Raw genomic sequence first — 23,925 nt, forward strand, 5'->3', positions numbered from 1 at the left:
TCCTGCTTTTATGATACCACGCAGTTATTTGAGGTAATTTTTCTTTTTGAAGCTCTCACCTGCTTGTCACCCTGAGCTGGGTATTTTTCTTTTTTTTTTTTCTTTTTGAAATCAATGTGTAGCTATGGAAACCAACTTTTATCCGATGCGTAAGAGCCTTCCACCTCCCCAGCATAACCAGCAAAAAGCAGAACCGCAAGTGATATTCAGATGTTTGGTTTTGGTGGTCACAGCAATTGGAGAGAGTACATAGGAGATGTTGCCTTTCCCCAGCTCTAAGATGGGAGTTTTTAGGAAAAAAACCCCAAACAACACACTGAGGAGCCACTCTCTGTAATGGCTGATTTCATACCACAAATGGAACACCAACACCTACATTTGCAGAACTGAGGAGAGGTAGGAAGTAGTTATTAAATTGCACTAGAAGTACCGGTTTCACCTTATCTGAAGTAACACCTCATACCAGGATTTAAACAATTCTTATGAAATTGCGACTCAACGCAAAGCAGGAGAACCCAACGACAGAAGAAAATAAAGAATATTAGCTTATAGCTTAAGACAAATTTGGAGAAGTTTTTCTTAATACCACGCAAGCCACATTTCCATTTCAGGATTTAAAAAAAAAAAAACAAAACAACCGCAAGAGCCAACTCAGCACATACTGCAGAGGTTTTTGTTTGTTCTAATAGAAGCAACAAGATCTCTACAGGCAAAGGAGGAGAAATAATCAATACCAGAGCTCTTGAAATGTTTAATTGGAGAGGGCTTTATTTTCTGCTTAAGAGAACTGGAACTATACAGCTGGTTTGCATTGGACCAAAGCTGGGATTTATTTTTTTTTTTTTTTCGTTTTTATTTCGCTAAACATAAGCAATGCACTGTAACTGGAAAACAATGACTTACAGTGTTTAAACCACAAGTGGATCGAGAGGAGCTTGAGAAAAAAAACAGCCTTCTAGCTAAAACTGAAAATCCACAATACAGTCCGCCCTACAGAATGGCACTGTCGTGTCTAAATAATGGAGTGACTCCAGGCTGGAATGGGAAGCACACAGCATCCTACGTACCGCTACACAGCTCAGGCTGGCTACTGATCTTCCTGCAGTGGGAACTACTGGCCGTTAGCCTCTCTCGTTTGTAATCAGAACCAAAAGGCATCTTCAAGTTTTAGAGTCAAAGCAATGGCAGGAGCGGAGAGAGCTCCCGGTGCCACTGCGTGACGGGACAGAGGGACGATCCTCGCCGAGACAGCTGCATTAAGGGAAGCTACGGACGGACACCGAGGGAGGGGTGCCCCATGCTAAGCCGGCTCATCGTTTGGTATCTTACGGTCAATTTATGAATGGCTTTAGTAAATCAGTTCTACAAACCAACGGACTGGACTGCAGAGCAAATACCGTTCATTCAGGTTAAAATATGTTTAAACGAACATGCAGAGGGTTGGGGAGTTCATTCCGTCATAGCACCAGAGTTCACAAGTCAGCTTCGCCATCATCAGTGCTGCGCTGCATTAAATACTCTGTGTCTCTAACAGGGTGGATGTGGGAAGCACTGAAGTGTGACCTTTAGCATTGACAGTTCCTCAGCTTAGGAGACATGTCAATATAACTCAAGCAGCTGTGGCATGCCAGAAATGTTGTTTTTAACATTCTCTCTGCTTATGAAAGATGCTACTGTCTTATTTTGATTGTGTTCTCACCCTTGGCTAACCATGCATCTCTGCAGGTGAAAAACATTGTGTCAGGTGCCACAGAAGATATTGAGATATGAAATGAGCTTTTTTTTTTTTTAAACTGGATATGAAGTTCATTTGGGAGAGTGCAGGGTTGGAGTAGGTTTTGTTTTTTTTTTTCCTTTCTTCCCCTCGCCCTTTCCTTTCTACATGTCACCAAGGCACTTCACTCTGTGCGTAGGATGATGTGGATCCCTGATTCTGTGAAAACTGGTCCGCTCATCTCGCCAGCTCTCAGCGCAAATGAGGCATCTTCAAAAGGTTTCTGCATCTGACCTGCAGAGAGCAGACACCAGAAAGTTCAATTAAGCTCAGCAATGAATGGAAGATCTTTCTGAGCAAGCAAGCCTCAAATGAAGGCAGCTTCCAGGCAAACAACAAAGTCACCAATTAATAACTTGCAGGGGGTGTTTGTTTTCATCTGCTCCCAGAAGATGATTCAAAACAACTCATTCACACATGCACATACACAGACATTTTCTTTTTTAAACAGGGGGTTTGTTCAGATCTTACAGACATGACTGCAGCAAGGAAAGATACTGAGAGAGCTGCGGACCCAAAAGGCAGAGGAAATCTGTTCTGCAGACTCACTGGCACAAGTGGATGTTCCTCTTCCAGTCTCATGTGCCCTCCAGGTACACAGGGGGAATGCATGCGGTGTGTATTACAAGCTGCACTAAATAATTTACAAGGCACACGTGGATAATGTCATGACCTAGATAAGAACGGCTCTTAAGGCTCTGGTCTCCAAGTCGCTGAGTTTCAGGAGGTTTAGTAATCCAGGCTCAGGAAAGGCAGAGGTGCCCAGAGGAAGGACCCCGCACGGGGATTCACAAGTGCAACTACTGCAGCTCTGCAGGGGCGGAAAAGGAAAAAGCAGCACAAGGGCTCAGCCAGAGTAGTTCAAGCCAAGAGGAGAGACACCAGCCTGCTACAGGGGGGTTCAAGGGGGACAGTATTTTTGCCCGGTTTCCCGTGACAGAAGCCAGAGCAGAGAAACTGCCCACCCCAGCTGAAATAATGAGGTTTTACTGTTACCAACAGGTCAAAGTCTCACCAGGGGACTCTCAGCAAAAGCTTCAGTGGAAGGACAAGATGCCTGCAAGGGAAGACCAGGAGGCGACAGTCCCCCAGGCACAGAGGAAACCCTTACTCTCTGCTCTTTGCACTGACCACGCTTGCAAAGCTTGCCTCAATATGCCTGAGGAGATGTACTGACCAGTATCTTGCCAAAAATGCAACATAAATCTCCTGTAAGTTTATGACCCTTGTCTCCAAGCTTCAAGGCAGTGCTGTAGCTTTGGACTCCGCAGCACATTAGCAGAGGGCTGCAGAAAGCTTCTAGGCAGCCTGACAGCTGGATCATCAGCACACATTGCAGCGATATACTAATCTCTTTGCAAACTAAACCTTCCCAACCCCTTGAAAGACCACACATTGCAGATGCATCGCATCTAGCCCAGCAGCATCTTCAGAATTTATGTTTCATTTCAGGACCTCCATCAATCCATACCCCCCTTTCTCTAGCAAGGCAGTTAGATGCTACACAAGATGCTCATTTCCTCCCTTTCAGGATTAGTAATAGCTTCAGCTTGGTATTTTCCCCTTGCAAAAAACGTGTTTTATTACTGAAGTGACCTGATGCATATGGCTTTCCAGAGTTTTGCTTCTCTCATTTCCACATTTAGATTAATTGCTAGGAGAGGTAAGCAGCTTGCCTGGCTCACAAGCTCCAGTTACAAAGCCAGTGTCATTCACTGTCAGGCAAACCTGCCTTGTCACCTTAATTTTTTGGTTATTTTCCACTAGGACCTGAAATCTTTACTTCAGATGAGGTAACAGCCTCCTTGCTACACCACAGTGGTCTTCCTTGAGCAGAAACATGACTTATTTGAAGGGTTTCAGGAATACAAATTGAAATGTTTTAATAACTTCACCTCCGAAGTAACCAGTGCTCCAAGTTCTAGCAAATTACATTTTCAGCCCAGTAAAAGAGAAAAAAAGAAAAAAAAAAAAAAAAAAAAGGGCAGAGAGGGGGGTGGAGTGACAGCTCAGGGGTTTGGCCACCACGCAGGGTTCCAATGCCATCTAGTGGAAACTGGGTCTTGCAACATCTCTTTATATTTTGGTGCAGCCAGAAAGAAAAAAAATCTCTTTCCGTACATCTCCAAAGAGCACAGTGAGCTGGGTTCCCACTGAACCCAAACGAGCAGACACAGCACCCTAGGATTAATGCTTCATTATATACGAATCCATAAAGTATCACTGTTCAGTCCTGTCTCAAAGGATCTGTTTGAGGAAGCAACTGTTGCTGAACTGTAGCAACAATGCACCCTAAAAAGGAACAGTGATTAAAACCAGTATTTTAGTGACAGGGAAAAAAACCAAACCACCAAACTACATTCCTGAATACAGTTTCACCTGCCAAAGCCAGGTGGCCTTCAGCTAGCAGGGGCTGAAAAAGTGACTCAGGGGCCCCTTCCATGGTTGCGTCTGCAGCAGCAGTGAGCCCACTAGTGTTTTAAATATTCCTGGGACGTCCTAAGTGGGGTAACAGCCTGGCATGGCGAGGCAGCTGTGCAAAACCTCCTGCAAAATCTGTATACTTGCTGCAGGGCACAAGCCCGAGACGAGCTTCTGAATGCTTCAGTCCACAAACCCTGAGCGTGAGCTTAAGGAAAAACACTTCCATTAAAATGACACGCCGGACTGCTGCTCGCCATTTCAGACGTGGGCAGCTCTTACTACAGATCTTCCTCGGGGATTGCTGCAAGTCCCTATGACTTTGGAGCACAGATTATAACAGTAAATATAGCATTCTCTCTCCCTGGCAAGAGCCTTTCTTGACCTTCTTCAAATAAAATATGCATGGACACCCTCGCTATAAAAAGATTTGGGTTTGTTCTTTGAATGTTGTAGCTGTACTCATGACATCATTGCTTTATATTTTCCTCCTAGTGGAAATTACTGCAAAAAGCATTCGTAAGATAAAGCAAAAGAGGTTTCAATGTTACGCTTTCCCATCCCAAAGATTCTTCCTCCCACACCAGCAAATCTCATTAATGAGGAAGCATCCACGAGCTTTTTGTTGTCGCTCCCTCACTGCACTGATCAATAATCCTGTAACAAAAATCTCTCACCAGCAACATTATTTCAGTGGGCTGTGAATTGTTCTTATTTCCACAATTTGTTAATAGCTTTCTCATTGAAGATTAGAACGCCAAATCATTTATCTGGCGTGCCGTTAGCAAGACTTATCCACTTCTTCCTCATTCATGGCTCATTACGCTGTGCAACTGGATTTCCATTCAGTGTAGCTGGAAAATCCTTTTCCAGAGGGAAAAGCCAATTTCATGAAGGGCGTTTGTACATCATCTCCTCTCTGCCTAGAATAATATTACGGTTGCATTCCTAATTGGTTTAACTTCTAGGCATCAAACTACATTTCCTGCACAGCAGGCCGCCTAGCATATAAATCCATTTTCATGTTCATTCCCCCAGCAGCAGGGTGCATTATTAAACCCAACCCCCTGCCAAGAAGATCAGCATCAACCCTGTCATCTTGATCTGGCATTCACGTTGCCAGGCTGAGCTCAACTTACCTCTTCCAAACGCACCCAGATCGCCTCCTGCTTTTGCCGAGCTGCAGTCACTAAACTGGGAAGCGAGAGATTCAAAATCCTCTTCTCCCGATTTTATCTTCTGGATGTAGCCTGTAAGTACAGGGAATAATTCAGTCAGGGGAAGGAAAAATGGGAAAAAAAACCCAAAACCCAAACCTGACCTTAAGCTTTACATCCCTCAGCAAGAAGGGCACAAACAGCCACATACACACACCACACGCACCAAGTGAGGCTTTCAAACCTCCTGAATGAAGACAGAGCCAGAACAAACTTTCGTAACACCCCAAAAGCACTCATCTCAGGTTTGATTTTTTTCCAAGCACGTTTTCATCTTTGCACCGTGGTCCATTTCTATTTAAGCTTCTATTAAATAAAAAAGTTGATTCTGCCTCCTACTACCCCTGAAGCACGGGAATTTATTATTGGGCTTGAAAATAGATGAGCTTTTGATTTCAGCAGGGCTCACCTCGGTAGAAGACCAAGCATGAAGAATCCCTGAGGAGTGAATTATTTGTCAAGACAGCTTTTTAAAAGGTCAGTTAAGAAATATTCGTAGCCTTACCCGAGAGCTCTGCCTCACTGTTCTGAATCTTTCTGGCCCAGTGGAACCCCCCCCTGCTAGCTCATAACAAGAAAACCTAGGAGATAGATCATATTTTCCAGTCAACAGCTTGATAACACGACTGTGGAGCCCCTAATTACAGATACTGACTGCTCTCAGAGATGAGCAAAGCGCAAGTGCCACTGACACATCCCTTAACACTGCGTGAGGCAGCTTTTCATGGATTCTCAAGACGAAAAGAAAATCCTACGCAGCTTCATGCAATTCAACCAGCTTCAGCTCTTTCATTAAAAGGAGCGTAACCACTAATTAAAACCCCAAGCCATCACTGGTCTGACCTGCAGCCACCCCCCTACCAAAATGCAATTTAGTACCAGTTGCAAGAAATGTTTTTGGACGAGGACAGCCGTGTAAGCTGGACTCAAAGCCTGCGACCAGCAGCTATATCTGCTGTAGGTCTGGCTGCCAGTTAACCCTCCACCTTCCCAAAGCAGCCTGCTCCTGCCAGAGGGGCTTGCCTTCTGCACTTTGGACCACAAGTGATAAATTAAGACTAAATTACACTGCAAAAGTCATTCATCCATGTATTTCAAGCAACGGAGCATCTCCCAGCGGAATTCAACTACGCGTGCCCCAGAGCAGAGAGGAGCAGCCCCAAACCGGTGCTGCGGCTTCCAACCCAAAGCAACTCTCCATACCAGGTGAAATCCAGCTAAACTTATTTCTCGCTAGAGATTTGTTTAATTTTTAAATCTCTCTTTCCAGAAACCTCCTGTCAGCTTTTGAAAGAATCGGCAAAGCCTGACTGTCTTCCATTTTAGACCTAAGCAGTCTTCCGTCTTCAAAAAGAAATACCAAGAAGCAACTGATTTTCTTTAACAGAAAAAACAAAAGAAAAGAAATGTTGTTTCCCCTCAAAGCTATTAAAGTCTCCTGGTTTCGATAACTAAACTTCCTATTTCAGGTCACTCCCATTTAAGCCCTGTAGCCTGCATGTATAAGGAGTCTGCACTTCGCTAGATAAACCTCTAAAAAAAAAAAAAAAATTGGGCTGAGCATAGTTTATTCCAGCCGCAAGCAGTGCAAGATCCCTACCTGAAAAAGAGTCATACACATAATTCAAGAGCTAGGCTTTATTATTTGGAGGGATGCTCTCACAAAAGTAAGAGGGCAGTTTATGATGCAAAAGGATGAGGAAATAAGTATTTTCCAGCTCGCTTTAATCCTATATACTTTCATACACCTGAGGAAATATCTGTGAGGGCTGGGGGCAGGTAAGAAAATATTCCTTAATGAGAGAATGGAGAATGGCCTCTTAGGAGATGACATATCCAGCAGCAACTGAAAAAGCAGGTTATCAATTTTTGAATGAATACTTTTATTGCAGTTTAATGCCAGCAAGACCAAAAGGAAGGGATTTTAAATCTTCAGATTAGTCTTCTACCCTACAGCCCATTTTTCCTCCCCAAATCAGTCATCTCTTTAAATCAACTGCCACCAGTCTAAATCTTTGGAATTCAGCAAGGTGTTCAGGAGAGATAGGTTGGCTTTTCCAGCTGGACAGGCCAGGAGGAAAAGCTACCAAAAAAAAAAAAAGGGAATAGGAGATTGATTACCTCTTGTTCTGGAATTTTTTTTTTTTTTTTAACAGGTGTCCTGATTATAATTCAAAAGCCATAGAAAGTTATCTTTTATTCCTAAAGCGCATAAACTGCTTTAACAGAAAACACCAGCATTTGTTACTTAAGTGAGATTATACACATTTATCCTACCTGCTGCTTAGAGTGCACACATACAGGTAGAGAAAGTCTAACATGAAAGTCTGAAACTCTACAAAACTTAAGACAGCAGCTACTTATCCTGCGTTAAAAAGAGAAAAAGGATTATTTATCTGGGTGGAAGACAGTTCACAGCATTCATATGTTTTAGGAAAGAAACTGATACTCGTTCATCCTGTTAAACTATGCTGCTTGAGCATAAACGGTCTACTTGCTGACAAAACAGAGTTTATCCTAAAAATCCATGTTTGCACCACCATAAATACGTATCTAATTGCATATAGCTGCCAATCCCCAGCAAGTACCCATCACACACGACAACCAGAAATGTCAGGAATTACACCTTTAAGATATATGGTGATGTTAAAGGAATAAAGCATCCAAATTAGGATATAAATGTCAACACTCTGATCCTTAAGCTGTCTGCCCTGGTCACTTTACCAGGTTGCTAGTGCTAAAGAGTTTCATAAGCGTGCAGAGCAAACCAGTCAACTACATGCCGAAACAGAATTTACTTATTAGAACTTCCTAATTTTATGCCAGTGACCAGCCTGAGAGCAAAATCTGCCTGTCAACTAGATGAGGGTTGTCCTGGATAAAGCCTAAGGCTTTTTTAAAGCTAAGGTAGCTGTTTCAAGCCACCTCTACCAGAACAAGACACCTGCACCTCGTGTCTAAACTTTGGCTCTGTGAAGTGGGATTAATGAGCCTTTTCCCCAAATGATCTCAGCCATTTAGAACAAATTATGCAGATTAGGTACTGTCCAGGTTTTAATAAACTACCCCTAAAAATCTCCAGGCATAAGTGAAATTGAATAATGGGAGATTAGTGCCAAAAGAGCAGGATGAAGAATGGCAATGGATTGTGCTGAAATGGGGAGTTATTGGGGAAGAGAAGCTTTCGGGGTCTGAACTTTGGGATGAATCCTAGCTGATTCTGCAACAAGGAACAGGGGTAAGCTAACAAAACATGCAAATAACAAGCTGGAGGGTGGGTAAGCACTGTCAGCAGAAAGAAGGATCAGAATATTAAACATGACCTGAATGACCAAGCAAGATCCAACACCACCAAGCAAACTCACACACGCATTTACAAACGCAACAACAAAAAATCATCTGCTATACGCAGAGAGCTTGGTCAGAAAGAGGAGAGCGTAAATGCGGAATTACAAGCAATTGCAAAACAGGCAATATGACTTTAAAAGTGAGGAACACAGCACTGAAGTCATGGTATCCTCAGCAGGGAGAAGGGCAGTAGTAAATGCCACAGTAGAAGGCACAGCCAAGAGCTAATCTAGAATATTGCATACCACGATGAACCCACGCTCAGGAAAGATTAATTGAAACTGAAGTGCAAAGGAGGGCTAAGAGTAGAAACAGCAGAAGGGATGACCTACATTACCAGAAACTAAAAGCCCGGTTGGCTCAGCGTGCGAAAACAGGCTGGTAAAGAGCAGGGCTCTCTAAATCCACTGAGAGGTCAACATCAGGAAGAAATTAAATTTAATTAAGTAATTAAGCAACACTAATGCAAGAAACACCGGACAGAAACTGATCATAAGCAGTATTTAGCTGGAAACCGGGTTTCTACGCATCAGAGCAGAGATGGTCTGGAATAACCTTCACAGCAAATTCAGCCAGAACCCTAACTGCTCCTTAAACAGCGCCTGGTAAAGCTTGCAGAGGGAACTAAGAGGCTTCACTACCTTTAATACCAGGGTCAGGCTCAAATTTGAAATTTCTTTCTCGTCCCACATTCCCTGTGATGTTATCACCTATCAGAAAAGCACCTGGTGAGCCAAGTCCTCCAACTCCTGCTGTAACACAACAGGAGAGCTAACCTACATTTAATCCTCCACTGCAACTTTCTTAATGGATTAAAAATCATCCACAGATGACGCACCTCTCCAGCTCTCTCCACTCTCCTCCCTTATTATCAGAGAAAAGCCATCAAATGGAATGTTTGACATCAGTCAAGTTCACCTACCAAAAACATTTATCTTTAGTATCGTCCCCTCTCCTGTGGGAACAAAGAACTCCCAAATCAAATTTCTTTCTCGGATTTTTATTGCATAAAGCATTAACACCAGAGCTAGGTTTGGAGGGAGATCTCTCAGACATAACCGATCTCCAAACAAAACATGAAAATGTGTGGTACTGTGCCTGTCAAACAAATTCCTCCCTAGAGACCTACTTAGACAATTCTACGCTATAATTACATTCGGCAGGTACAGTACATCTGTTCAGAGAAGTTCATTGATGCCTGGTTGTCAGGAGCCGTAGCGGAGCTAAGCTGTGCATCCTCCCAGTAAGTTTCAGCTGTTCTAGAAACTCAACTTACAGTCATTTTCAAGAAGCCACCACAAAATAATTAATCCTAAGCTGATGTTCCCTATGACCTTCCCAGGAATAGTGTTTATCGGGGACAAATGTGGACAGAAAGGTGGTTGGGTTGGTTTTTTTTTTTTTGACAATGGTATTTTCATGACAGGAATTAATTCCCTAATAGCCTTTACCAAGAACACAAGCAGGGTATTTATATGAAGTCAAGTTTTAATCACGACTCTTTCCTCTTCAGACACCACAGAGAGATTATGAAACGAAAGAGTTATCTGACAGCAAGAAGACTGAGAAGCTGTCAAGCTTAATCTCATTCTTTCGAGCCAAGGAAAGTTTAAGCTGTTTCTTTCCCTCACCTTACCAGGTAGCAAAGAACTGCAGTACCTCAAAGAAAAGCACCCAAACAATGAATGATGACAATTGTTGAGTCCAAATAATGTTATTCCGGCTTCTAAAGATAACCAGTTTACAGAACATCTATGTATCAAAAAGTCTACCTGGTCACAAGCTCCTGAAATACCTCTTTAGAGATAACGAGACAACTTTCCCTTCTAAAATGTAAGTGATTCCCCCTTACAAAGATCCAAGTTCATCAATGCCTGCTTAAAACATGCCAGCATCATGCGTCATTTAACCTCTGATCTGTAGAAAGCTCTGCGCTGGCCTTTTGATGAATGTCACTCCAAGAGATGGTTCTAGAATAGTTTTATTCTTTTTAAAAAGAAAAAAAAAAAAAAAAAAGAAAAAGAAGAGGAGACAGACAGAGAGAGAATTCGCAGCTTGGCTGAAATATTTCAATCTATCTTTGCAACAGTCTCAACTCCCTTGGCACAGATCTCCGCACTCGGCATGCATCCCGCTTTATCACCTCCAGTCACGCTTTCTCAGCCACCCTAACCTGAAGGAGACAATTCCCTAAAAAAATTCCCATCTGTGCCAGTTAATTTAACCTCCCCTTCCAAAAGGTGGTGAGCAGATACCACCTGCTGGTCACCGCCTCGGTGCTTCAAGTTATTTAGCAAAGAAATCTCCCCTCCCAGGCCTTCCGAACAAGAAAGTCCTTAGATTTATTGCTGGTTAGGACCGAGGCAATAGTCAAAACACCCTCCCTATCTTCCCTCCCTCATTGCTGAAGCCATAAAAGATAAGACAGGCCCAGTACTGCGGTACATATCTGCGCGCTCACAGCTCGCAGTGCGTCAGCTAGCCTTTGCAACCTCACTGCCAGAAAAGACAAAGCTGCCCACTAAAGAGCACGGTCTCGGTTTCATCAATTAATCAGTGGGACTGATTTAAACCTCACCCAACCCCTCAAATTCTTTATCCTGAGAAGTAAAAGTCAGTAAAAGCTCACCCCAAGCCCTCAAATTCTTTATCCTGAGAAGTAAAAGCCAGTAGTAACAGCTGGACTTTGAACTTGCTTCCATAAGATCAAAAACCTCGATGCTGAAGAAACACGACATCAATTCAATTCCACTGCCAAAGCTGCAAGGAAAAATCTAGGCTGCAAAGATCAACACCACCTATCGCGGAAGACACGCAGCGCCCTCGCTTCTAGACCTGATCGTAAGCCAGAACATTTTGGGGAAAAACCCAAGCAGATCAGGTCATCCATACAGCCTCATGTAAGGTTGATTGCCTCCTACAAGCAACTTGATTTCAAGCAGAGGTTAATGAGAACTTACTCTAAGTTGCTATTAGGGCAAGGAGTCAAGTGACATTAAATAAAAAGAAATGTTTAAAGAACATTTGTTTTAGCTTTAAATAATTTTATTTTTAATATAAAAATACACATTTACAAAGAAAATACAAACAAACCTCTGAAATAACATTACAAAAAAAAACCACAAAGGGGAAGACACATGGGCTGGGACCTATCTTTACATCATTTAATTGTACAGCAAAACTGTTTCTCCGAGTGGCTGGGCCACACGAAAAGTCCATGTTCAAAACACTTGGCTTAAAAAACTTTGCTTTAGCAAGTTCACGACACACTGAACCACTCATCTCGGGGTCCAATTCTAGCCTTAAAATGACTTTTCCCCTTCAACAGTATCATATTCTCTCTCTCCCTCCTGCATTTACTTGCCATTTATAAGCTCCAGTGCCTCATCTTTGGTCCGCGTGATCTTTTCCTGCCTCCACGACGAGGGTCTTCTGGACTGGTTGTGTTTCACCAAGAGATGTGAACATCGCACTTTGCTAGGCTCCCCTTGGCCGTTCTTCCCGCTGCCGCTGGGCCGCTCCCACTGGCTGGCATTTGTGATGTGGTTGAAGTAATACACACGGCCTGCAGACAGAGAGAGGGGGCTGGGGTTAAAAAAAGCTCCTGGCAGACCCCAAGAGTCAGCTTCTTGACCCCAGAAATCAGTTTCCGACCCCAGGAATCAGCTTCTTGACCCCGTAGGCACAGAAGACTGGATTTCTGTGAGTGCTCGGCCACGTCCACGCGATCAGCTCAGCCCCACGAGGTGGGAAACAAGACACTACAACTCCACATCATTTCCTACGCAAGCGTTTCCGTCGGGAAGCGCCTTTAGTCAAAGCAACAGCCCCACGCACAAGCAGGCTCCAGCTGCCTTTCCAATTCACGACGCTCCCACAGATCAGTGACAAAACACCCACTGACACAGTCAGAACCACAAACACCCCCAGGCAACACCCTGCCACTGCTGGGAAGGCGGACACTGCCAGGTTTCTGGCCTGGGGATAAGACTGTGTTTCGCTCTAGCCCTGTTTACAAGGGTGAAGCAGCGTAAAGTCTCTCAGTTAAGCACACCCCGCAGCAAACGTGGTGAGTTACCGTCAGCAAAGACCACACCTTTGAATTGCACAGACTTTTCCTGCCAAAAAACACCTTTTTTCTACCAGAAAATAAGACCTTCCTGCACAAGATATCCATGGTTTACCCAGGTAACAGAAAACAAAGCTCCTGTGAAGTCATCTCTCGACACATTCAGCATTAGTCAGGTAATTCTGCTGCTAAAGGCCTTCCAGCGCTCAGAGCCACACGTGCGTTTACCTGCGATAACTCACACCACCTATTGAGATGATTTCTGTTTTCTTCTAGCCAATCATTACTCCCAAAACTCTCCACTGAAGCTAAGAGCAGACTAGACTCAAGAAAAAAAGCCAAGCAAACCAAGGTGAGGGATTGCAACAGCAGAGCTGCACGGCGGGAAGCTACGACCTGGTAGCAAAGGGCCCAACTTCCCAGTTGCAATCCCAACCAACAGCCTAGATCTGCTAACTCCAGACAGCCACGAAGCTCCTTCCCTCCAGGATGCTTCAACTGCGGTAGTTCTAGCAAGGAAAAGCTCACACGGGCCCCTCTTTTCTCTCAGCCTCATCACCTCCACCTCAAACATGCAGCCGAGCTGAAGAACACAACCTCCTAGGAACTGCTTTTGACCCGCTAAGCGTGGAAAGCTCACGCCGCTAAGGACGAAACCCTGCGGAAAGCGTCGTCCTGACCCACAACTTCCCCTCCCCGACCTACCGCAGCCCCACCGAGGACAAAGCGTCCTGCAGCGCTCTAACCCGGCCTTTTATAAAGAAAATTCCCTCGGCTCTGCCACCCTGCCCCGCTTCCCTCCACCGGTTACCCCAGACGGAGAGAAACCCCTCTCCCCAATATATCCGCACGACCCAGGCATCCCTCCCCTAGCAGACCACGGTCCCAGATGCCGCTTCGCCCACCCCCAAAAAAAAATAAAATAAAAGGGGGGGCACGACGCCCCTCGGGCACGGCAGCCCCGGAGCCACGCACCCCGCAGACCCCCACCCTGGCTCTCAGGCCCACCCCAAGCCCAATTCTCCACATCCAACCTCCCCCAAGCCCCGGGCACCGCTGACGGCCCCCTTCAGACCGCACCGAGGCCCAGCTCGGGCCCACCGGGCCGTACCCCAGCCTAGGCCTAAAAGCCGAGCCCTCGACGCCCCGAGAAGCCCACCGGGTCGCCCCGGGAGCAGGCACCACCCAGCCCCCTTGTCGCTCCCGGTACTCGCTGACCCGTACCGGAGCTGCGGCTCATGCGCTTCTCCCAGCCCGCAGGCAGCTTCTCCTCCTCCGCCATCTTCCCTCGGCTACGCCTCCCGCACCCGGCCCGGCCTCATTGGCGCGGGGAGAGGCGGGGCGAACCCACCTTTTTTTCCCCCCCCGTTCCCATTGGTCCGAAGGAAGGCAGCGCCCAATCTCTCCGCGCTGCCATTGGTGGAAAAAAAACCAAAACCCGCCCTTCTAACTTTCATTGGCTGCGGGCGGGAGGCCGCATTGAAGGCGGAAGCGCTCGCGGTCACGTGACGCGGGAGCCGGACGGTGGCCGCGGGCGGGCAAAAGAAGCAGGAACGCGGACAGCAACCCACGGTCCGGTGCCGGTCCCCGCCGCCCCCCCCGCCGTAGCCACACAACAACCAAAAACTCGGAGAAACACATTTATTATAAACCACTTAAACACTCCAGGGCAGCTACAGCACGTTTAAAGTCTCAAAACAGGGCTCCAGCTCAGCCATACCGGGGCAGAGATGGGGGGGCAGGGGGGAATCCCACAGAAAACACCGGGAGGAAGCGGGAAGGAATGGGAGCCGTTACTGGTAGTAGAGCTCCAGGTTCATGCCATCGTGGATCTCATCTGGAGGATGGAGTTAAGGAAGAAAAAAAAAGAGAGGGGGGGCATCCAGCCTCAAGTCTCCCACCCCTCCCAAATAAAACACCTGCCCGCAGAAGGATACAGTCGCCCAGCGTGACGTGATCCTTAAAGATGGTGTACCTGCGGGGACGGAAAACACAGACATCAGGCGGCCGGTACCGTCTCCAGCAGCCCGGGATGGGGGAAAACGACGACGACCGACGGCCCCTCCGGGGCCATCGGTGTTGTCGTCCCCCCCCCCGCCATCCCGGTTCAGGGCCTTCTTCTACCCCCCCTCCGGTTCTACTCACCATTTCTTGAGCACAATTTTGTCCCAGCGAGTCCCGGTCTGTGCCGCGATCAGCTTCTTCAGGTCGCGGATGGAATCCTCGGTGCTGGCGGAACCGTTAAGGAAAAAGCGGAGGGAAACCGGGAAAAGCCCCCGTCCCCAACCACCCCCCCTTCATCCCGGTTCCCGGGGATACTTGCATTTTACTCGTACTTTCTTGCCCAGACGGTCGTTGCAGACGACTTCGATCATGGCTGCCTGAGGGATGAGAGGGGGTTAACGGGGGGGGGGGGGCCGACACAAAACAGACCGGGGGTTAACGGGGAGGAGCGGAGAGGTACCGGGAAGGGGAAAGGAGCACTGGGAAGGAGTTGTCGGTAAAGAAAAGGATTAAACAGGGAGGTCCTAACCCCACCGGAGCCCCCCCAGCCCCCCCCCGGTACCCACCGATCTCTGCGTCACTCCGCCACAGTCTTTGCCGCGCCGGATCCGGAAGCTTAAAGCCGGAAGCGGAAGTGACGCCCGCAACACCCGCCTTAAGTGTCGGGAAGCGGTCAAGATGGCGGCAGCGGCTAATTCGGAATTGCCGGTGTTACCCGATTCGGTGTTACTGCAGGTTCTGGCGTTGCTGCCGTTACGGGAGAGGCTGCGGGCGGCCAGGTGGGGACCCCCCCCAACACCCCCCTCAACCGGAGCGGTACCGGGACCCGCCCGGTTCCCGGTTCCGATCGCTTCCCGCCTCTCCTCAGGGTCTGCCGGCGGTGGCAGAGGCTGGCGATGGACCGGGCGGTCTGGAGACATGTGGATTTGAGTCCGCACCGGGTACGGACCGCCTGGCCGCCTTCCCGCACCGGGCGGCGGCGGGGGGGGGGGATGATCACCCCACTACGGGCAGGGGGCTGGGGGGGCATAGGAATCGCCCTACTGGGGGCAGGGGGCTGAAATGGGGGGGAAGGGGTCATCCCACTGCAGGCAGGGGGCTGAGATTGGGGGGGGGAGGAGGAATCACCTCACTGTGGGCAGGGGGCTGAGATTGGGGGGGGGGGCAGGAATCACCCTACTGCAGGTAGGGGCTGGGGGGGAGCAGGAATCGCCCCACTGCAGGCAGGGGGTTGAAATAAGGGGGGAGGAATCACCCCACTGTGGGCAGGGGGCTGAGATTGGGGGGAAATCACCTCGCTGCAGGCAGGGGTGCCCCCACTCCCTGGGAACAGGCCCTTTTCGTTCTCGCCCCCAGATCAGCTCCCAGACCCTGTGGCACCTGGTCCGGCAGCGTCTCCGCGACAGCCTGCGGACGCTGCGGGTACGGGGCGCGCTCCACTCCGGCAGCAAGAGGCGGATCCTCTCCCCGGCACTGCTGGCCGCCCTCGGGAAGCGGTGTCCCCAGCTCCACCGGCTGTGCCTGACAGAGATGGACCTCCGCCCTATTCCCTACGAGAACGTCCCCCCTTCCCTTACGGCGCTGGAGCTGAGTCACTGCGAAATCCCTGCTGCCTGGTTCTGCGGCTCCGCCGCGAGGGCCCTGCCCCAGCTGCAGCATCTCGTTATCCGCAATGTCCCTGCCTTTTCCGATTGTCATCTGCTGAATGTCTCCTCCCAGAGCAGCCTGAAGACTCTGAGCCTTTGTGGCACCTACCGCGTAACAGATACGGGGATTCAGAGAGCGGCTCCGCACCTGGAGGAGCTGGAACGCCTCGTGCTGCGTCACTGCGTCATCGGCAACTCCGCTGTGGGCTTCATCGGGCGCCACATGAAACGTCTCCTGTTTCTGGAGATCAGCGACACTTACTCCCTGACGAACGCGGGTCTGGCTTGTTTAGCAAGCCTGCAGCGCCTGGAGACACTCTGCCTTGACATCTGCGATAAGATTTCCTCGGGTGCTGTTATTGCTTTGTGCCAAGCACTGCCCCAGCTGAGGAACCTCAAATTAGGCGGGGCTCGCTTTGAAGATGAAGTAATTGATAAAATTCAGGCGAGTTTGCCCCACTGCAGCTTCTCACTTACTCCTTGACGCACAGCCTGAAGCAGCAGGGCTTTTGCCATTTGTCACTACGCCCGAAGTGCTCCTTTTTGGGAAAAGCCTGTTTGCCTGGGAGCTGCTGGAAGTATTTTTGGGACAGAATTTACACTGGGGCCAAAACGGAAAGTGTGTCGTGTAAAATGGTTTGTCAGGAATTTGGTTTTGGTAGGATCCCCCCCTTTTCCGTGAATCGGGGGAATAGGAAAGCCGGGGAGCACCCAGCTTTTGGGAACCCGACTGATGAGCTGACCAAAGACTGGCTGAGGTTACAAGTTTAACCTCTGTCTGCTCCTCTTCCCCCACCGCTAAACATGAGGCAGCAGCTTAACGAGCACAGAATTCAAGGAGCAAAGTGAGGCACCCTCCTGCCACTGAAAAACAAGCTGGCAGCCCAAACCCCAGACTTCCAGTTAATATCTAACTCCGGATTGCTTAACCGCCCTGCACGTACACTCCAAACTCTGCCGGGGAAGAAATACCTCAGCGACGTGTGCCAGAGCTGCTGGAGCTTTCTTAGAAGAGCTCAGGCCATCTGCCCAGACGGCGAGTGTTTTCAGCCCAGGATACCGTCTTGCTTCTACTTTTCAAATTCAGTTCTCCGAGTTACTCCTCAGAAAGGTTTTGGTTGCGGGGCTTCCTGAACGCCTGGTCCCAAGAGCCACACGTCCCATTTGCGCAGCGATCAGGCTGGCACGTGCTCTTGGGCATCGCCAGGGGCTGCCATCACCTCTGGGTTTTGCTGGGAGCAGCCACGTTTCCTCATCCCCTTTTATTATCCGCGTTCTCCTCCTCCCGGCAATGTCGTAACACCAGATAAATGACACCGAGCGTTGTGACGTTGCTATTCTTAGGTTGTTGAGTCAGCCAAGGATGGTTTTAAATCAAATACTGTATTTATTAAATAAAAATGCTTTTGTATTATGTTTTCTTACGCTACAGTGTTTTAACTGAACTAATGTCTTTGTTAAAATAAAGAAGTCGGGCAGCTTTTGACACTGAGCGGTGTCCTTGGGCGTTAACAGCTGAAGAGCTGCTGTCCTGGGACGAAGGTACAAGCTGGGGTCGTCAAGTCAGGACATTAGCCAGGCTGCGGCCACCCAGAGCTTGGCACAGGAGTCCCTCAGGGAGACCCACCGATTTGTCTCCCGATTTAGTCAGCCCTTCAGTCCTAGCAAAGCTTTTTTTTTCCCCTTACGGCAGGGAAACACGTGGAATTACAAAGAGCTCAAACCAACACCCAAGTCCTGGATCCTCTTAACACCCCGATCCCCTTCCCGAGAGATTCTCCTACATTGCTCACGTCCTCCCTGAGCCAGACTGACCGGGATGTGAACTGATGTTTCCCCACAGTTGCTTATTGAGGGTTTTTTACCTCCCTTAGGACAAGAGAATTCCCCTAGGAAGCACAGTAGGAGGATTAGTGTCTCAGCGGAGCCTTTTCTGGGCTCTGCCTCGAGATACAGCTCTCTTCACCCCACACAACACCTGCCCTCCATTCAGTTTACGCAATAAGCAGTTCGCTTTCAGGCAGACCTGGATGGCAGTGACCCCCCCCGCTCCCCGTGATGAAATCCTCGTTGCTGTGTGTCTCGTTAACAACCAGTCTTTGTGCCCTGGCCTGCTTTTTGGTTTTATACACAATCTCAGTGTAGCTTTGGGGCAAATAAACAACAGCTAAATGCCCCAGCTCTGCTTTGGAAAGCATCCCAAGGCTGCTGGCTTAATAACTACTGCTACATGTTTATCACAGGCCCAGAGATTGATGCTGGAGTAATTAGCATTATTAAAACTTCAAGCACTCTCTGTCCCAGCCCTCTCTGGGCTCGGAGCACGAAGGTAAAACAGCAAAAGGGAAAATTAAAACCAGTAAAAAAATCCATCAGTCAGTCAAGGCGCAGCTCGATACGGCGAGAACCTAAATGTTCTCTCAATGTTTGCAGTGGGATGTTTGCAAGCCTGACGGCACAGCGCTCCGAACAATGTAATTTAATATCCGACGGTCCCAACTTGCCAGTTTTCCATCATCTCCGCAGAGCGCATAATTGCTAAACGTGGAATAGCACGGAACAGCAATTACAAGTTTATGTGGCGCAAAGCAGGCTTTTCAGGTTTGGAAGCGGGAGGGGAGCTGTAAATATCGGATGACCACGGGCAAATTATAGGAATAAAGGACTGAAAGGGTCTTTTTGAATCATCGGTTCTGTTTCTGCCCTGGTAGAAGAGCAGCTCGGCCTCCTCGCACATGTACTGAAGATCTTGGAGGGCTGTTCTAGACCCTTACTGCTTCTAATTTCCAAATTCAGGGGGTTTCTACTGTTTATCTCCATTTCATCTTTCGCCAACCTTTAACTTGAACAGTTCTTCCCCCAACCCCACCTTAACAGCTGTCGTTATGCACAATGCCCAACTGTTTTAAAAATACAGAATAAAAGACTTAACAGAGAGTCAGCTAAATCCTCAGCGAAGCCAGTGCATGAAACAGCTCTCCGTGTCCTCTCAGGGCTGCAAGGAGCAAGCTGCTCCCATCACACATAGATTTATATGGCACATTCGTCCAGCTGCTTTATCAGACCCAGATCAGTTTTATTTTCTTAGGCAAGGGCATCTGTTGGGGCATTGCTTGTGTCTTCAGCTTTAGTTTCCAAACCAAAGACCGTTTTCTATTTTCCAGACCCGCTTGTTTCCAAAGCGGTCTGTTCATTCACTTACACTTGGAGGAAACGCCTTCAGAAACTTGAGAATTTCCCCTTTGTTTAACTCCAAAGGGATGGAGAGAGTTACAAATAAAAAGGGCACCCAGCTTGGCTGGAGGAAAAACCTCCAGACAGCCGAATTATTGGAAGTGGACACAATCCAAGCTGCTATTTTGAGAGGACAAACAAATAGGACGCAGCCTGAAAGGTTAAATTACAACCATTGGACTGAACATCCCTGGAAGTATTGCAGGTTCTCTACTCCAGAAAGCCTGGTGAAAAAGCTGCTGCTTACTTGGTTCTAAGCTTCATTCCCCCCCTCCCCTCCCAGCCACAGCTTACCAGGATGGACGAGGAACATCTTCACGATGATCTGCGCGTTTTTAAAGGTAAAATTCAGCTACGCCAGCCCTTCAACCCACCACCTCGAGGAGCTGGGTGCGAGCAAAGAGGGTAACGAGACCATATCTCGTAGCGTGGTCTTTCTTCACCAATGTGCTTGGGTTTGGAGGGAGAGGAAGCTCCGTGCCCTCCTTCCTCCTCTGCTTAGGCAACTTGGCTCATCAGCTCTAATGGGCTTGATTGGTTGGGATGGGGACCCCCACCCTGACGAGCTTGTCCCTGGGATTGCGGTTCAGGAGGAGGATGAGGGAAAGGGACATTGCTGCAGGTGTGGGCCGTCCCTGAGATGAAGATCTCTTGGTGGTGTGAAGGTGGTGGTGCCCAACCAACAACACCTGAGAGGGTTCAGCCTTGGAAGTGTCCCGGACCAGAGCAAAATTTGGCTTTTCCTGGAGCTTTCCTAAGTCGAGCTCCCCAAACCGAGTGGCCCAGCACCCTTGCAAACCTTCCAAGGTTGAATCTTGGAACCCAAGGGCGTTTCTAAGGTTGAACCCCTCCGAAAAGGGCACCCGATGCCAACTAGGGAGAGCAAAGAGCCCCCCCAGACCACGGACTGTCACTTGGGGAACAGTTGCCCTTTGGAAAAGGGTTACTAGACAGCCAGGAGGGTCCAGAAACATGTCGCAGTCCAAAATACATGGTGTAAGCTTGTAATTTCTTTTTATTTTGCTTATGTGGTACCTGAGATCACCTGCCCTGACCTTTAGCAAGGCCACTCCAGTGCTAACACAATGCACTGCGTGACAGCCACCACTTTTGGGGTCCTTTCAGCCCCCCAGGTGGGTCGGAACAGGAATTATCACCAAAATTTTGGCTTCTGTAGCAAATAGTTAACTATTCCGGGCTATTTATTAACCCTTCTATAAATGGAAGCAGAAAAGCTATGAAAAAATCCCGGTGAACCGAGGGGAATATTTTCACATCTCTTTTGTTTTGTTTTAAAGACAGAAACTTCTTCCCGCTGAGGCTAAGATCTTTTTTCACGGTATACTTGCTACTGGGCCTCTTCTTTGTGCTGATCATCACCCTGTTTGCTGTGTCGCTCTCCAGAGGTACTGGGACATCTTTGAACTAATTAATTAGGCGGGTAGGACCGAGAGATACGTGAGGTCTAAGTGCACACTCATGCGCTTAGAGGAGTCTGTAGTTCCTAATTCCACAGGACAGAGTGACCAGAGGAGCTCCCAGACTGTCCCACGTAGTGACCGCTGATGTCCACGCCACCATCTCTGGCTAATCCAAGCTATAAGCCAGTTTTTAAAATTTCCTGGGATTTCTTTTCCCCGTAGGCTGCTGGAAAATTAAAACATGTCTTTAGCCTTGCAGGGGTGAGGTGCTTGCAGGCAGTCGGCTCCTGGATAGCAACACAACCGATAACCCAACATCTCTCCGTCTCTCTCTCTAATAGTTTCAGCCATTTCTTCTAAACTCAACGAGGTGCAGCCGGAACGGAAACAGAATTTTTCTGACAGGGATTTTCTCCGTAAGTCCTGGCTGCTGCCCAAACCCGCCAGCTTTTCTCCCCCTCTGAAGTTTCCCTAAATTGTCCCCAAAGTGTTCCTGCTCTGGATCGCTTCGCTAAGGCAGCGCAGGGCATCCGTCCCCTTCTGGGTTTGCTGCTCTGCCAGCAGCAAATGCTTTTATATTTTAGAAAGAACAATTTTTCCCCTGTAATAAAGGCCTTTTTGGGTGCTAGTTGCCACCTTCGCGGCAATCCAATATACAGCAAGCTTCGGGGCCGTGTTGTGCCCGTACCAGTTTGGCACTGGAGTGCTGCTGGGAAAACCCCCTTGCTGGGACGAGCCCGGCGAAGACCGGCTCAACTGCCTGACTTCCCGCCCGCCATCCTTCTTTCACCAGTGTTTCCCTGCGGACCCGGCTCCAGGGAATGGGAATACTTTAATGGAAAATGTTACTACTTCTCCCTAACCAGAATGAGCTGGTACAAGGCAAAGGCTCAGTGCGAAGAGATGCACTCGCAGTTGGCTATCATTAACAGCTACGCCAAGCAGGTAAAGACCTCAGCTCGAGGCAGGAAAGCCCAGGCTTGCCCAAATCCTGCCCGTAGCCCCGGCTTTCTGCAGACCCCCCCCCAGTACCTCCCTGGTTCCCTGCTGCCATCCTGCACACCCCAACCTCGCTGGGCAGCTGAGAGCTGGTGCTGTTATCCTTTGCATCAACCAGCAGAGAGCAGGCAGAACCTGCTCTGCCTGCCCGCTGCCTGCATCCAGCGCTTCCCTTCTATATGTACGGGATGCTTAGGCGCAGCACCGGCACCTATCCTGTACCTCCACCTTGTAAATCAATAGCCAAGCGCAGAGTCGTACCTCTCCAGCTCCTCCACGGTGCAAACGCGGAGCTGAGGTTGCTCCGAGCTTGCCGGCTCAAGGAACCGTTTTCTGGTGCTTTTCCCTCCTGATCCCTCTCCCCGCTGCAGAATTTTGTCATGTTCAGGACAAGGAATGAACGTTTCTGGATCGGGCTCACGGACGAGAATTTGGAAGGGGAATGGGAATGGATCGACGGGACCGACTATAAAACCACGTTCACGTGAGTGCTGGCCTGCCCTGCGGTTTTGTGCCCGTCACCCCAAACCAGCAGGCAGCTTCCCTGCCCGCACACCCCTGTTTCAGCCAGCAGACCGGTTTTTCTTCACCCTGCCCTGGGACGGGCGCTCACACGAGGTCTAACACAGCAGCAGAGGCAAGAATTAGCATCTAAAACCATCTAAAATTGGACAGATTTAGCTAGTCCCTGCCCTTCTCCCAGCCACAGGGAAAGCTGCTCCGCTCAGCTGCCTGCCCCTGCTGCCCTCTCTCAGTTTGATCCTTCTCTGCCCAGATTTTGGAAGGAGGGCGAGCCCAACAACAGCGACAGAAACGAAGACTGTGCCCACATCTGGATCTCTGGGAAGTGGAACGATGTCTACTGCACCTATGAGTGCTACTACATCTGCGAAAAGCCTCTGCCCAACTGAGCAAAACCACGTGTGGAGGCAACGGCTGATGCTCTGGCACCACGAATGTTCCTTTTTCTTCTTAACTTATACTATCCGAGTGCCTGCTCCCCGCTCTTCCTCTCCACCGCGCTGTCCCGAGGAAGAGCGGGGATGCATTTTGATGGTCCTAAGCAATATATGCAGGAATCTGGGTTCTCCGTGGGGAGCTCAGCCTAATAAAGGACAATTATTGCTCTGGTTAACGAAGCTTCTCTCTTTCTAGGCGTGCGTGTGAAGGGGTGGGGGGTGAGCTGGGGCTGCAGACGGACGGCGTGCAGGTCAGCAGCAACGCCGGGAGCAGGCTGGCGATAAATGGGATGGAATATGGGATTTGCGACCCAACTCAGCATCCCGGGAGTGGGACGGGGGCATCTCCCACAGTAGCATCAGGGAGGGGAGGTTTGGATGGACTAGAGCAGAGCTGAGCCGCGTCCGAAAGGATTTGGTGCCTTGACCGTGAGCCTTCCTGCTCCTAAAAGGGTTTGGTGCTACTGACGGGTCAGCATCTCTAAGAGCAGCCCCGCTGCCTGCTGGCACCTGCCTGCAGTCGGGGCTGCCTGTACCCACTCCCCCCGGCTCGGGTCCCTGCCGCCGAGCTGAGGATCCGGGTCAAGCAACCCCGGGACACCAGTAAACACGGTTTCAGAGGTGGAAATGAGGTTTGGTTTTCCTACCGAGGGAAAAACCCATCATTTTCATAACTTTTCCTTTTTTTTTTTTCCTTGTTGTTTCAATTTGGATTCCACATGATAAAATTGCCCGGTACTTGTTTGTTATAACATGAAACTCGATCATGGTTCAGCTCTGCGTCACTTCGGTCACCGACGGGGTCCTTGGGCCCTGGGACCCCGCAGGGATCG

At 48.8% G+C, this 23,925-nt stretch overlaps 4 protein-coding genes across 6 annotated transcripts; 2 read left to right on the forward strand and 2 right to left on the reverse strand.

Moving 5' to 3' along the window:
* Positions 1-750: 750 nt before the first annotated feature.
* Positions 751-14,164, reverse strand: PIN1 (peptidylprolyl cis/trans isomerase, NIMA-interacting 1). Its single transcript, XM_052799653.1, has 4 exons — positions 14,054-14,164; positions 12,125-12,325; positions 5,335-5,445; positions 751-2,008 (listed from the first exon to the last, which is right to left on the reverse strand). The coding sequence occupies exons 1-4, from the start codon at positions 14,109-14,111 to the stop codon at positions 1,899-1,901; spliced, it is 480 nt and encodes a 159-aa protein (XP_052655613.1). The 5' UTR covers positions 14,112-14,164; the 3' UTR covers positions 751-1,898.
* A 292-nt stretch (positions 14,165-14,456) lies between these two features.
* UBL5 (ubiquitin like 5) lies at positions 14,457-15,469 on the reverse strand. The gene is made up of 5 exons (XM_052799964.1): positions 15,400-15,469; positions 15,149-15,210; positions 14,975-15,058; positions 14,767-14,804; positions 14,457-14,666 (listed from the first exon to the last, which is right to left on the reverse strand). Exons 2-5 carry the CDS (start codon positions 15,202-15,204, stop codon positions 14,623-14,625), a joined length of 222 nt encoding a protein of 73 aa, XP_052655924.1. The 5' UTR covers positions 15,205-15,210; positions 15,400-15,469; the 3' UTR covers positions 14,457-14,622.
* On the forward strand, positions 15,410-17,908 carry FBXL12 (F-box and leucine rich repeat protein 12). Of its 2 annotated transcripts, none has more exons than XM_052799962.1 (3): positions 15,410-15,612; positions 15,702-15,774; positions 16,190-17,908. In XM_052799962.1, the coding sequence occupies exons 1-3, from the start codon at positions 15,512-15,514 to the stop codon at positions 16,961-16,963; spliced, it is 948 nt and encodes a 315-aa protein (XP_052655922.1). In that variant the 5' UTR covers positions 15,410-15,511; the 3' UTR covers positions 16,964-17,908. The 2 variants fall into 2 exon arrangements, with proteins under 2 accessions (XP_052655922.1, XP_052655923.1); XM_052799963.1 differs by having other exon boundaries at positions 15,505-15,612; positions 16,195-16,935.
* Positions 17,909-19,886: 1,978 nt separating this feature from the next.
* On the forward strand, positions 19,887-23,268 carry LOC128147539 (hepatic lectin-like). 2 transcript variants are annotated; one of them, XM_052800176.1, is made up of 6 exons: positions 19,887-20,054; positions 21,012-21,119; positions 21,476-21,550; positions 21,928-22,079; positions 22,505-22,617; positions 22,909-23,268. In XM_052800176.1, the coding sequence occupies exons 1-6, from the start codon at positions 20,012-20,014 to the stop codon at positions 23,042-23,044; spliced, it is 627 nt and encodes a 208-aa protein (XP_052656136.1). In that variant the 5' UTR covers positions 19,887-20,011; the 3' UTR covers positions 23,045-23,268. The 2 variants fall into 2 exon arrangements, with proteins under 2 accessions (XP_052656136.1, XP_052656137.1); XM_052800177.1 differs by lacking the exon at positions 21,012-21,119 and having other exon boundaries at positions 19,894-20,054.
* The last annotated feature ends 657 nt before the right edge of the window (positions 23,269-23,925 follow it).

Source organism: Harpia harpyja, chromosome 10 (assembly GCF_026419915.1).
Source record: "Harpia harpyja isolate bHarHar1 chromosome 10, bHarHar1 primary haplotype, whole genome shotgun sequence".
NCBI classification, from domain to species: Eukaryota; Metazoa; Chordata; class Aves; order Accipitriformes; family Accipitridae; genus Harpia; species Harpia harpyja.